Source organism: Phocoena sinus, chromosome 11 (assembly GCF_008692025.1).
Source record: "Phocoena sinus isolate mPhoSin1 chromosome 11, mPhoSin1.pri, whole genome shotgun sequence".
Lineage (NCBI taxonomy): Eukaryota > Metazoa > Chordata > Mammalia > Artiodactyla > Phocoenidae > Phocoena > Phocoena sinus.
This window is the reverse complement of record NC_045773.1, coordinates 11,272,333-11,285,839: the sequence shown is the minus strand read 5'-3', so window position 1 is coordinate 11,285,839 and position 13,507 is coordinate 11,272,333. Positions and strand designations below refer to the sequence as shown.

The following is a 13,507-nucleotide window of genomic DNA, read 5'->3' as shown; positions in this document are numbered from 1 at the left end:
TGGTTTCTTGTAGGCCAGATTTAGTCCTTTAGGGGGTTTTGTTTTCATTACTGTTCCCATATAATTATCACTGGATGATGACCTTGCCAAAAGGGACCAATACTTAAGCAGTTGCCCAATTCCTTACCATTTATTACTCACTTAAATGGTAGCCATTCTGTCTAAAAAGGCCATGGTCGATCAGAACAGAATCCAGGCAGTCAGATTTGCGTGCCGACCACCTGCTCAACTGCAGAGAATCTTCTCCAAGGTCTTATTTTGAGAAAAGTAATACATTTACCCAAAATACTTTTTTTTAAAGTATTCAAGTATATGAAAATATAACCACAGTGATCTTGGCCTGTTTCTGAGATAACCAGTGAAGAGCTCTTCTACAGCAGCAGCGGCCCCAGATCGGTAACACCAGTATCACCGGGGAACTTGTTACAAATGCAAACTCACCAGCCCTACCCTGGGCCTGCTGGGTCAGAAACTCTGTTTGTGGGCCCTTGGATCTGTGTTTTAAGGAGCCTTCTAGGTGTTTCTGGTGCACGCCAAAGTTTAAGAACCATTGTTCTAGGGAAACAGAAAAGAAAATTAGATAGGTATGTACTAGGTTCTTGAAATTACCAGGACTATGACTGCCTGAACGAAGGTTTTGGCCACTAACCTACAGCAGTAGGGAGCTTTAAGGTTTGTGATGCAGGGAGAGTGATGCAATCGTTATTCTAGGAAGACAACCCTGGAAAATCAGAATCGGACCTCCACTGGGCTATCAGGTGATAGCCTGTCGAAGAGGGAAGGAAGGTGTGCCTTCAGTTGAAGACTCATTTGCTATAAGGAACCCAGTTTAGAAGCCCTTAAGTTTAACAGAAGGAAGAGCCAACAGATTGAAAAGTCACAAAAAGCTGATCCGACAAACAGGCGTGAAGATGCATGTACATAAAAGGTCATCTCAAATGCACGTAGTTATTTACGGAAAAATTTCAGGGAAAGCTTTAATGGCCAACTTCAACAGCAGAAAAATAGCAGCATCTTTCAATAAAGTTTCTGTCAATACGGGTTGGGCGCACCAAGATTCCTAAATCCGTGAGAATGCAGCGATTATTAAATTTAGTTGCGTTTTACTGGATTCCCTCTCAAGGCTACCTGCCGAGGGGCTAGTCAGGGGGTGAAACTCTGGGGCTAAGCAACATGAAGTATCAGGCAGTGAGATGGCTGAATTACTGATTGCGTTACAATCTACTTGTGAATTTATTCCACGGGTCACGTGAGGTTCTGCTTCCGCAGCTGAATCTGTGTAGTATAGGGGGTGACACCTCCCTTCACGATTTGTCACTCATCCAAGGAAACTTTAGAGGCTAGCTGGGATATCCTAATTCAACTCTTTATAAAAGGCTTTATAAAAAGCTGCCTTTGGGAGATATTCACTCCTTGTAAATCTTCTCTTCTAAAATATAACTGAAGGCATTTCACAGGAGCCTAAAAATAGTATTTTGATATGAAAGGAAAACGGCTATGTTTAAGAAAAAATAACCACATTAAAATTGAACCTAGGTAAGTTCATCTTATTTTATGTTCTCAGGCTATTTTGTACCGAAATATTTGAGGCCCAGCATCAAATCCTGAGCTGGGACTACCTGGGTTATGAGCAATGTGAATGCAGGGAATTAATTACGCCCTGAAATAGCCAGAGCAGAGCTGGATACCTGTCCGTGTGAGAACTGATTTAGTTCGGCAGCCGAAATAAACGGTACCAACCTCTTGTTCTGGGTTTGCAAAGCACTGTTTCATTTGAGCAGCCTTAGGAAATGGTCTTTCCTGGCCTTAGTGTCTGTAGGTGGCAAGGAATAGTCACCACTGAGTGCCAGGCCACGATTAGGTTATTTAGTCACCCTGGACCTCAGAGGAGAGGACATTCCTCATCATCTCCCTAGAAATGCTGTGTGATTTCTTTCTCGCAGATCAAAATGGCCCAAGAGTCACTGGCGAGGAATCGAGACCCCCTGAAGACCGTGGACTTAATCTCTCTTAAACCTAGGATTTTAAACACACTGCTTTTCTTGACAGTTCAGTGTGTTGTTACTGTCATACAAAGCTATCAGTTGGAAGTGGATTTGGGAAACGATCAAGAATCTTGTGCTTTAACTGTTTTTTGTTCCTTTATGAAACAAGTAGAAAGCAAAGTTTCTGAATGTCACATTGCCTAAGGCACAGAATTCCCCATTCTGCCTAGGAAGATGTCCTTTTTGAAGTTCTGTGTTTGATACGCTGACAGTACACTGTAGAAAGTGGGTTTCAGTATAAACCATAACCACAGAGGTAATCTATGGTTGAGTATATGATTTGACGTACAGGAAGTGTCTGGGTCTAATGATGAAACTTTTTAACTTTCCAGATGACAGAACAAAGGAAGCAGAAACAAAGAATTGGTCTTCTAGGACATCCTCCTCACATGAACGTCAACCCACAGCAACCAGCATAAGCAAATGAAATAAAGGAATCGTATTTACCTTTTTAAATTATTTTTAGTGTGGGTATGGCTAATTCGTTCTGATTCACCCACAGAGGTTACATTTATGCGTAGTATATTTGTAAATACTCAGTTTTATACCGTATGTATATGATTGCTACCCTCAAGGTTTGGATATATGTATTGTAATTAGAATTGTTGGCACGATGAAATGTCATTTGTGCCAAAAATATTAAAAATGCCTTTTTTGGAAGGACTAAAAGAAAGCACCTGATTTGCACTTGAACCACATTATAGATTTAAAAGTATATGACATGTATTTTGTATTTAAAACTAGAATAGCCAGTATTTATGTTTTTTATAGAACTGTGCAATACCAATTATGCAATCACAATAAATTTGTAACTCCTGAGTATCCTAAGGGGAGTGCACATCTTTGAAGCTGGTGTGTTAATAGTATGTAATAAATGGTTAAACATCAAATGATGCTGCTGCCAAAATCATATTAATAGTGAGTTCCAGGCCCCCGGGCATTTTGTACCATATAATTAGCCTGTGGTGATACTACTTCTCATTGCTAGCGGCACTAGTGCCTCTGTCTCGTAGTGACAGTGCTCCAAGCCTATGAACTGTCAAGTCAGCATTCATTTTAAGAAAAGCAACTTTAGTTTCAAAGATACTTTAAGGCTTCTGAATTGATCCTTTAAACTATTTCTTTAAGTAAGAGAGCTGAATTAGAGGCTCAGACTTTAGTTTGCCAAGTCCGTGAATTTTTTAAAGGGAACTTTTTATGCCACGCTTGAGGTAAATGCATACTGCTAGCCAATCAATGTCATCTCCTAGGTGAATTTTGGTGTCACGTTATCAAGAAACGAGTAATTGATGGGCTCTAGATTATCTAGTCCAAGCAGTAGAGCTGATTTTTTTCCTTCATCTGAACCAACATGCTACAGTAGCGAAGAAGTATTAAACTATATCCATCCATATAAAGATGAAATATGATCCCATTAGAGCTCATAGTTTGAACACTGACATGTTATTCTTGTGGAAGAGCCACAGTTGGGTTTTATTTCTTTGTCACATTATTTCTTTTCTTGATGGATGAAAAAGTATGAAAGGAAACTTTTATATCTGTTGCCTAGTTTTGTACATGGATCTCATTTTACAAGAGAATCTCTCTACAAAATAAGTTAAACATGTATTGAAAGCAGAGTTCTGAAATGAGTAAAGTTTGTAAATGCAAATATAAAAATAATATTTAATAAATGATGCAGAATAAAATACAGTGACTGGCTGGTGGCTTTCATTTAGACATTTCTTTGCGTCATAACAACAGCTATTCCAATTAATTATATATTTCCTTTAGGACCAATTTAAAGTATAATTGGTCTGCCTACCAGATTAATTCCAAAAATGCTTACCTGATTCATGATAACGGAGAACTACCTGAACAGATATGGGGGAGGGTTTATACAGTAGCCAGCCATTCCTTCTTCTCGGTAAGTGACTGCCAAGCAGACTGTCACGAGCACTGTAGCACATGGTAAGGCTCCCACTCCTGCACTTTCCCTGGGGGACCTGCATCTTGCTACCTGCAGTGCAAAGGAATCACCAACAGGGAGATTAGTTCTCACTCATGCCCAGCGGTCAGAGTCCTTCAAGACAGTTGAAAATGTTTTACAAAAGCTAACTCGTCTATCCAAAGGTAGTGAAACCTGTCCCCTCCTGAGAGCAATGCCCACCGTGGTTGCTCTTTTAACAAACACTGATTTTTCTCTGTGCTTTGCTAAATAAGGATAATTACCATCCAATGTTGGGAACTAGGTCGTGATTAAATTCCAGTTAAATGACTAGTTTCAAAACCAATGCTTCTACTTTATAATTGATAACTTTAAAAAAAAAGTGAGTAATTTTCCATTCAGTGCAGTGTATCTCCATAGAATTTTTCCATAATAAGGCAAGCCTAAGACAGATACGTACTTGTATCTATAAACAAATTGGCGCTCCGTGCCGACCCCCCCCACCCCTCCCCGAACGTGAGCTCCAGCCAGCAAGGACTTGCTCCCCTCGGATCTCCCTTCAATCTCCTGAGCTACCCAGCACGGAGAGGCAGTGTGTGTGGTTTGTCTCCCAAGCCCCGTCCCATCTCGTTCACTGCAGAGTTCTGCAATGACACGTTCAGGTTGCAGCTTTTACAGGTTTGTCCTGTTTCATTCGAATCCTGTCACTTGAGATACAATCTTCATTCAACTCGCCAGCTTCAGCAGAAAATAAATGGAATCGGAATGCCACTCCACCCTACAAGCGGTAGATCCTACCCTTGGAGTTTGAGTGTGAACACAAAGCTGGTACAACTGAAACATAAAATTTGAAGTTATAACTCCTACAGCCTTTGATGTGTGATTGTGATTTCACCTTTCTCCAGACATCACTTTTTCAACACTTCTATTTCAAGGATCAAGGTCCAAGTCACCTTCAAAGTTACTCACGGAGGTGAAGAATTAGTGCTATCGGGCTAAGAAACAAATGTGATAGCATACTACTAACATGGAAAAAGTCTTCTCGGCTCTGATTATTGAATTTTACAAGTTTTCTGTAGCACGGATTCATATTTGAAGATTTTGCCAACTTCCTTAACTAAGCCACGTGTTAAGTCAAAGGGTCTGGGAAATTCCGTTCCACTTTTCTAACGTTCATATTTTCTGGCCCGTTTCTACTTATGTCCCTGAAATTACGTAGTGATGAACCTTGTTTCCCCCTGCAGATACCGCTTCCACCCTGCTGAGCCCTAGAGCTTTACTCGAAAGTTCATCCTGCGCAAATACTCTATTTATTTATTTATTTTTGCGGTACGCGGGCCTCTCACTGCTGTGGCCTCTCCCGTTGCGGAGCACAGGCTCCGGACGCGCAGGCTCAGCGGCCATGGCTCACGGGCCCAGCCGCTCTGCGGCATGTGGGATCTTCCCGGACCGGGGCACAAACCCATGTCCCCCTGCATCAGCAGGCGGACTCTCAACCACTGCGCCACCAGGGAAGACCCCGCAAATACTCTTAAAGCTGTGCGCCCTGACTCCTCACACACGCACACAAAATACGCTTTTCACTTTGTTTTTTAAAAATTTGATTCAACCTACCTGTTCCCAAGCTCATTACTGGTTGTTCTTCAGTCAGTTTAGTTTTATTTGGTTCTACTTTCTGAAAATGGGTTGCTTGATTTTGCTCCTGTAAAAACTGCTCTTTCACCCTGTTTAAACATTTCCTAACATAAATTACAAAGCAAGCATACCTTATTTGTGGAAGCTAACCAGCAACTCAGTCTTTGCAGTAGCAAACTAAACAAAGCTTTACTTATGTGCTAGTGAGAAATTACCACGGTCTTCACGGTAAACTAAGGAATTATCACATTAAAAACTCAATTATAGGGCTTCCCTGGTGGCACAATGGTTAAGAACTTGCCTGCCGATGCAGGGGACAGGGGTTCGAGCCCTGGTCCAGGAAGATGCCACACGCCGTGGAGTAACTAAGCCCTTGTGCCACAACTACTGAGCCTGCGCTCTAGAGCCCGCGAGCCGTAACTACTGAGCCTACGTGCCACAACTACTGAAGCCTGTGCACCTAGAGCCTGTGCTCCGCAACGAGAGAGGCCACTGCCATGAGAAGCCCGCGCACCACAACGAAGAGTAGCCCCCGCTCACCACAACTAGAGAAAGCCCGCGCGCAGCAACAAAGACCCAATGCAACCAAAAATAAATAATAAATAAATTCATTAATTTTTAAAAAACTCAATTATAGATTTCTGTATCCTCCTGCTACGGCTGGTTGGGATGATGCGCTAATGAGAAACAGCCTGAAAGTTTCTGATAGTTATTTTAAGGCTAATCACAGAGACCATTAGTCTGACTTCTGGGCTACACAGAAGGAAATTTAGTCCCTCAATAATATTAAATACAAAAGGATCACAACTACATACTTACACAAGTAGAGTTGAGTTTTGCTAAAATAATGTTTTCACAGATTTTAAAAAACAAAATGTGCTTGATAGAAGGCTTAATTTACATGACAGTCAAAGTCACCTTTACACAAGACAGGATATAATAACAAAGGACTCCTACTGAAGGTTCTTCAGACCACATGTTCTTATCTACCAAACCATAGATGGAAGTGGAGCTTTCATTTTAAAGGTGAGAAACTGAGCCTTACAGTGGTAAAGAGACTTGCCCAAGGGCTTAGCTCCAGAATAAACAAAGCACTCCCGACTCAGCTAAACAGGAGCGAGCTCTTCCACCTGCTATCCCCATTCCAGAAACGGGCTACAGTATCTTATCCGTAATCAGTTTCCCGTAACAGTTCTCACTTTACAGAAAGTTCTTATGCAGAACTGTATTTTGTCCTACGATACAAATGGATTTCTTTTTCTTTTCAAATCTCTTTCATAAGAGGATCTACAAGTTAGAAACTCCTGAATATGATCACTTTGTCAAGACTGAAAACTTTGTGGCAAAGATAAGAAGCTCCTAAAGTCTCTTTTACAACTACCAATCTCATATAAATATCTCTTATTTAATTCCATTTTTCAAAAGGAGAATCTGTTCTCTCAGTCAACGTGGCTTTCTCCACGTGGAAAGATTCCATACAGACTGGCATCCTATCCTACCTACCACAGAAGTCGGTGTTGATTAGCCAACTCTGCTCTCTCCTCTTCGTTACAGTGATCATTTGTTAACAATCAACTAGAATGTTGGAAAACCCCCATAAAGATTTCGATTTTACAGAAAGTACCCAAAATTCCACCAGTTTTGCATCACAAAGCAGTGGTTAAAGTTTTGAGTAAAATGCCATGCATGTGGTTTTTGTGGGTGGCTGCAGCTCAGAACGACTCTTAGGACTTGTCAGTTATCTACAGGGGAGAGCTAGGATGGCAACTATAAACTAAGACCGTTCTGATCATGGTAACGAACAACTCTCCGTCCCTGGTACTGTATGCCATCTTTGGCAACTCTTAACAACCTAAAGGCTGATGCAGAAGCGTAACTAGCCTTCGAGTCTGGACCCCAAAACCTACCAAGTTGAAGAAAAGAAAAAGACCACTGGCAGGGTTTTACATCTGGTCAAGCCTGACAATGCTCATGGACAACTCCTCCGGCTGCTGGTGATTTAAACTCACTTGGTAAAACAAACCTCTAGCTCACCGGGGTACTACATTAAAAAAAAAAAAAAAAAAATTAACGCAAAGAGAAACTTAAAATACTTTCAGGTCATGACAAACCAGTGTGACAGAGAATCCTGACACCCAGAAGTGAAACTGCATCATTCACGCAGGTCTGGAAAGAAAAAAGAAAGCTAAAAACCGCTATAGATTAAGAAGGCCGAGTCTGAGAAAACCCCTAAGGTGAATTCTGAACAACAACAACAAAAAAGAGAGTCCCACAACAGGAGAAGTGCATACTGCATGCAAGACCCACTAATGGAGAGAGTTTGACAGCGTTTCTGTCATGACCTCACGAAAGACGGCTGGTCCCATGTAAACGAAACTTGAGGCAATCCAGGAATTTAACCTGTCCACTCCAGAATTTAATTCAGCTAATGACTTCATCTTTTTTCCCACATACCTGTCACCTCTAACATCTCATGAAGTCTTGTCAGAAGCTTTCTGTAAATGCTCTACAGAAGAAAATCAATTAAGATGCGGTGTGACACTGGGACAAGGAACCAGAACCACACAAGGCTCGGCTGCTGAGTGTCAGTTTACTTCCGGGCCCCCATGGCAGCATGGTGGGAGGGAAAGAACTGGACCCTGAGGCTGGTAAGAGTCTTCGTGCCAGCTCTACCACTTCAACGCTATGATTTTAAGCAAGTTCTTTAATCACTGTAATTTTCACACACACCCCCCAACACACACACACCCTGCCCGTTCCCTCAACCACCATCTAAAGACTGGAGATGCTACCACTTCTTTGGGCAGCAATAAGCTTTATGAAAGACAATATATGTCAAGTGTCGAGTATATACCCGACACGTGTCATTTCCCATTCCTTTGCAACATCATCATTTCCTTGTGCTCAGGCTGATCCACAATGTCAGCTAAATACTGCACGACCAAAGCTACTTCTGTTCCTACTAGACGGGCCTGAAGTTACTACAGTGGGATCCTAAACCCCCAAGTCTTAACATGATATGCTTGGGACATACAGAGTCATTTTTAAAAACTGTATCTTTAACATCCAAATTGTTTTTACTATCCGTTTGAACTGAATTCATAAAGAAAGAAAACTATTATAGAGCTCATAACTTCCGGATAATTATTCTCACATTTGTGATCGGAGTTGAATTTACGTCTGACTTCCTTTTACAAAATCTTCATGGGAAGACACTTTATCTTAGGGGTGATGATGTATTTCCTTAGTTTATGAAGTGCTTTTACCTACATTCTCATTTAGGTAGAAGTCTCCCAACCCTGTTAAGTAGGTATCATCCCTGACATGTAAACGGTCCTGAATTGTACCATCTTAGCCTTCAAATGCCAACTTTAGACCGTTATCTCACATAGCTGTACGAAGCCCAGGACTTTCCTTAATCATTTCAAGGATCCTAAGGTGAGTGCTTCCAACTTCCTAATAATCCCTTGTCACTTACTCATCCGAAATCCTGACTGCAGCTAATTCTCATCATCTCCCCTCTCTATTCCCCTCCACCCTAGTGTAGACACAGCCGTCTCTACTCTGTCTCCAAAACACATTAACACCTGGGTGTTGTGAAAAGCAGACCTTTAGTAGAGGAAGGTTTTAACAAATAAATAACAAGTAAACAGTAAGAAACGATTTAAAACTGAGAATCAGACACTGAAGCTCTCTACCCCCTTCCTTTTCTGCCAGTGGAGTAGCCATTTGTATCATCTCGAGCCTAATTCTAGGACCCACTTTCTCTCACCACCCCTGCCCAAACAAAAGCAAAATAAAAACAAAAAAAAATTTTCCCTCCAGCTTCCAGTAAAAGCTAAAAATTCTTGTTCCTTTATTATACAGAACAATTTAAGCCCCCTGGTCCCGACCCCTCCCATCTAGATTAGCCCTTTACCTTGACAGAACGAAAAAAGACTATAATTCATCTGTCTTTAGCTTTCAACTCAAAGAGCAACCAGCTTTTAAAATAGCTTTATTTTTTCCCCTTCCTGATAACTCCCTATCTTAGAGAAGAAGAAATCAATTTAGAAAGGTGAAGTGATTTGGCCAAACTAGAACATCAGACCTGGGATTCAAAGGCAGATCATCTGACGGTATACACTCACCCTTCGATATCCACGGGGACCCCCCTGGATAGCAAAATTCGCGGGTGCTCATGTCCTTTACGTAAGGAGTACAATCGGCCCTCCATTTACTCAGCTTCCATAGCCACAGGATCCACATCCAAAAGATTGGAGGGCTGACTGTATCATATACCTTCCTCTCTAGGCCAACGCTTCACTATGCCAGGTGCAATCCTGCCGATAAGGTGCTAGGGCCTCCACCTGTCCACCTGTTTGGGGAAGATCTGTAAATACCAGGTAAGAGTTCTAAGAGATGCAAAGTAAGAGTTCTTATGGGTAAGGTCTGTAACTAGTTCTTTTCATTCAGTACCTAGCACAATTCCTGCCAATAAAGGGGCTCAGAACACTTGAGGGGGAAAAAAGATTGTGAACCTTCACGTAATCTGCTTGAGGGTTTTGGAGCCAAGGCCAATTAGGAGTCTTTCACTAAGGAAGAACTATTTAGCAGTGGCCCAAAAGGAGTTGCACAGACAACCAGAGGTCAGGCAGTCACTACTCTCTTTGCTGCGGACCGTTTACTCTAATAACTATCCGATAATCATAATGCTTCTGGCCCAGGAGTCCTGCTTCACACCCCGAACCAGCCCCCACTGCCCCCTCCCTCTCACCAGGCAACCCCAAGCTCTCTTCCTTCTTTCAATTCTTAGAACAGATAAACCTGTGCTGGCTTGTCTATCAAAGTCTAAAATGGGTTGGCAGGGGACTTCCTGGTGGTCCAGTAGTTAACACTTTGTCTTCCATGCAGGGGGTGCAGGTTCTATCCCTAGCCAGGGAGCTAAGATCCCACGTGCCCTGCCAAAAAAACAAAACATAAATAAAAAACAACACAGGGCTTCCCTGGTGGCGCAGTGGTTGAGAGTCCGCCTGCCGATGCAGGGGACACGGGTTCGTGCCCCGGTCCGGGAAGATCCCACATGCCGCGGAGCGGCTGGGCCCGTGAGCCATGGCCGCTGAGCCTGCGCGTCCGGAGCCTGTGCTCCGCAACGGGAGAGGCCACAACAGTGAGAGGCCCGCGTAGCGGGAAAAAAAAACAACACAGAAGCAATACTGTAACAAATTCAATAAAGACTTTAGAAATGGTCTTCATCAAAAAAATAAAAAAATCTTAAAAAAAAAAAAAGGGGGTTGGCAGGGTTGAATTCCTTCTGGAGGCCCTAGTAGAGAATTTACTCCCTTGCCTTTTTCAGCTTCTAGAGGCTGCCTGTGTTCCTTGTCTCGTTGCCTACTGCCATCTGTAAAGCTAGAAACGGCCAGTCGAGTCCCTTCACACCCTTTATCACACTGACTACGATGCTATGCCTCCCTCCTTTACTTACGAGGAGCCTTGTGATTACATGGGTCCCACTTGAATAAACCAGGAAATCTCCTCATTTCAAAATCCTTAACATAATCACAACCGCAAAATCCCTTTTGCCGTGTAAGGTAATACATTCACAGGGTCTGGGCATTAGGACTTGGACATCTTTAAGGGGCCCATTATTCTGCCTACCACATTTGCCTAAGCAGAAACCAGGCAGCTGTTTAGGTTTAAGACAAGAAAAACAAATCACCTGTTTTCACGCTTGACAGATTTGAATACAACTGGAAAGGTCACAATTTCTTATGGTCCAAACAGGCTGAACAAGTCAGTTAATTAACATGACCATATAGAATGATGAAGCTACATATGATTACCGAAGACAGTCTGTGGCTTCCTTTTACTTTCACTATTGATACTCTTGGAGAACCAGAAACAGCTATTAAAAATGTGTTTACTTTTATACACACACACACACACACACACACACCCCTAATTAGAGTTTTTATTACCTCAGGTTTTACTTGTAAGGATTAGCGTTTCAAAAATAAGAGGGGGCAGAGCCAAGATGGCAGCAGGTGAGGACGCAGAGTTTGCGTCTCCCCACAACTAGGGTGCCTGTCGGACACTGGTGCAGGACACCTATGCCCAAGGAGAGGGGAGGAACCCCCAAGCGACTGGGTAGGACATGGGGGCACTGAGGTGGGAGGAGAAATGGAGGCTGGACAGGACCAGCACCCCTGAGGGGTGGCTCGAGGCGGGAGGGGTTCCCATGCCTGGAGAGACCCTGGGGGGCTCGGAGGATCAGGCGTTTCCCCTGCCCTATCAGGCCCAGGAAGCCTGCGGGGCTCCCGGGCCGGGCCCTCTGAGGCCCCCTGTAGGCTGTGTTGGTCCTAGGGGCATAGGAGGGAGGCGGGCGGGAGGGGGCCTCCAGGACCGGAGGATCAGGGAGGTGTGGCGGGCGTCGCCCAGGCCCACTCAGCCCTGGGAAGCCTGGACTCCCAGGCTGGGTCCCCGCCCTTCAAGGCCCCCTCCAGGCCACGTTGGTCCTAGGGGCAGAGGAGGGAGGGAGGAGGGGGGAAGAGGAGGAGAGGCAAATGTGGGGGACCCTCCTGGGCCAGGGGATCAGGGGAAGCACCGCAGGTGTTTCCCCCACCCACCTGGCTCTGGGAGGACTGTTGGGCTTCCAGGTCTGGTCCCCTGATTTCCAAGGCTCCCTCCAGCCACGTAGGTGCTAGGGGCATAGGAGGGAGGAGGGGGGAAGAAGAGAGGTCAACGGGGAGGGGCCCTCCAGATCACAGAATGCGGGGAACGGGACTAGCACTTCCCCCGCCCACTCGGGCCCAGTGAGCCTGCTGGGGTCCTGGACCTGCTCCTCTGCCCTCCAGGGCCAGAGGCACTCCTGGGCCCCTCCTGCTGCATTAAGGCTAAACCCCCCCAACATCCCCCACCCCACCCGGCCTTTTCCGGCCCTGTGGGTCCTAAGCATAAGTCCTGCCCACTGCCTAAACCCCACCCCTGCCTAAGCCCCACCCAGCACAGCCAAGGCCTTTTCCGGCTTTTTTTTCCCCCTCCTGAATTTAACTATTGTGGTTCTGTTTTACCTTCTGGTTGTTGTTCTATCTAAATTTTTATTTTTCTATTCTTTCTAACATATCTGTTAGTTTTCTAATCTTATTTTATTTTTTCCTCTTTGTTATCGTTCTGCTCCTTTTTTCTTTTCTTTTCTTTTTTTTTTTTTTTTTGCCACCCTTTTCAGCTCACAGGATCTTGGTTTCTGAGCCAGGGGTCGGGCCAGAGCTCCTGCAATAGAAAGTCCAAGTCCAAACCACTGGACTAACACAGAACCTCAGACCCCAGGGAATATTCATCAGAGTGAGGTCTCCCACAGGTGCTCATCTGATCAACAAGACCCAGCTCTACCCAACAGCCTAAAAACTCCAGTGTTGGAAGCCTCAGGCCAAACAACCAGTAAGACAGGATCACAAACCCACCCATCAAAAAAAAAAAAAAAAAATGAGATGACAAAAAATATGTCACAGATGAAAGAGCAAGGTTAAAACCTACAAGACCAAATAAATGAAGAGGAAATATGCAATCTGCCTGAAAAACAATTCAGAGTAATGATAGTAAAGATGATCCAAAATCATGGAAACAGAATGGAGGCATGGATTGAGAAAATAAAAGAAATGTTTAACAAAGATCTAAAAGAACTAAAGAACAAACAAATACAGATGAACAACACAGTAACTGAAATGAAAAATACACTAGAAGGAATCAATAACAGTAACTGAGGCAGAAGAACGGATAAGTGAGCTGGAAGACAGAATGGTAGAAATAACTGCTGAGGAGCAGAATAAAGAAAAAAGAATGAAAAGAATCGAGGACAGTCTCAGAGACCTCTGGGACAACACTAAACGCACCAACATTTGAATTATAGGGGTCGCAGAAGAAG

The 13,507-nt window shown here is 43.7% G+C and overlaps 1 protein-coding gene and 1 long non-coding RNA gene across 4 annotated transcripts in view; one reads left to right on the top strand and one right to left on the bottom strand.

Annotated features, from left to right (window-relative positions):
- ITPR1 (inositol 1,4,5-trisphosphate receptor type 1) overlaps positions 1–3,737 on the top strand; it is a 333,789-nt gene extending 330,052 nt beyond the window's left edge. For both annotated transcript variants that reach the window (XM_032647530.1, XM_032647529.1), the window contains one exon: positions 2,378–3,737. In XM_032647530.1, the coding sequence (XP_032503421.1) occupies positions 2,378–2,464 (87 nt within the window). In that variant the 3' untranslated portion in view covers positions 2,465–3,737. The remainder of the gene's footprint in view (positions 1–2,377) is intronic.
- The window catches only part of LOC116761603, a 138,771-nt gene that overhangs the window by 16,173 nt on the left and 109,091 nt on the right, over positions 1–13,507 (bottom strand). For both annotated transcript variants that reach the window (XR_004352064.1, XR_004352063.1), the window contains one exon: positions 3,874–4,044. This is a non-coding gene — a long non-coding RNA (uncharacterized LOC116761603). The remainder of the gene's footprint in view (positions 1–3,873; positions 4,045–13,507) is intronic.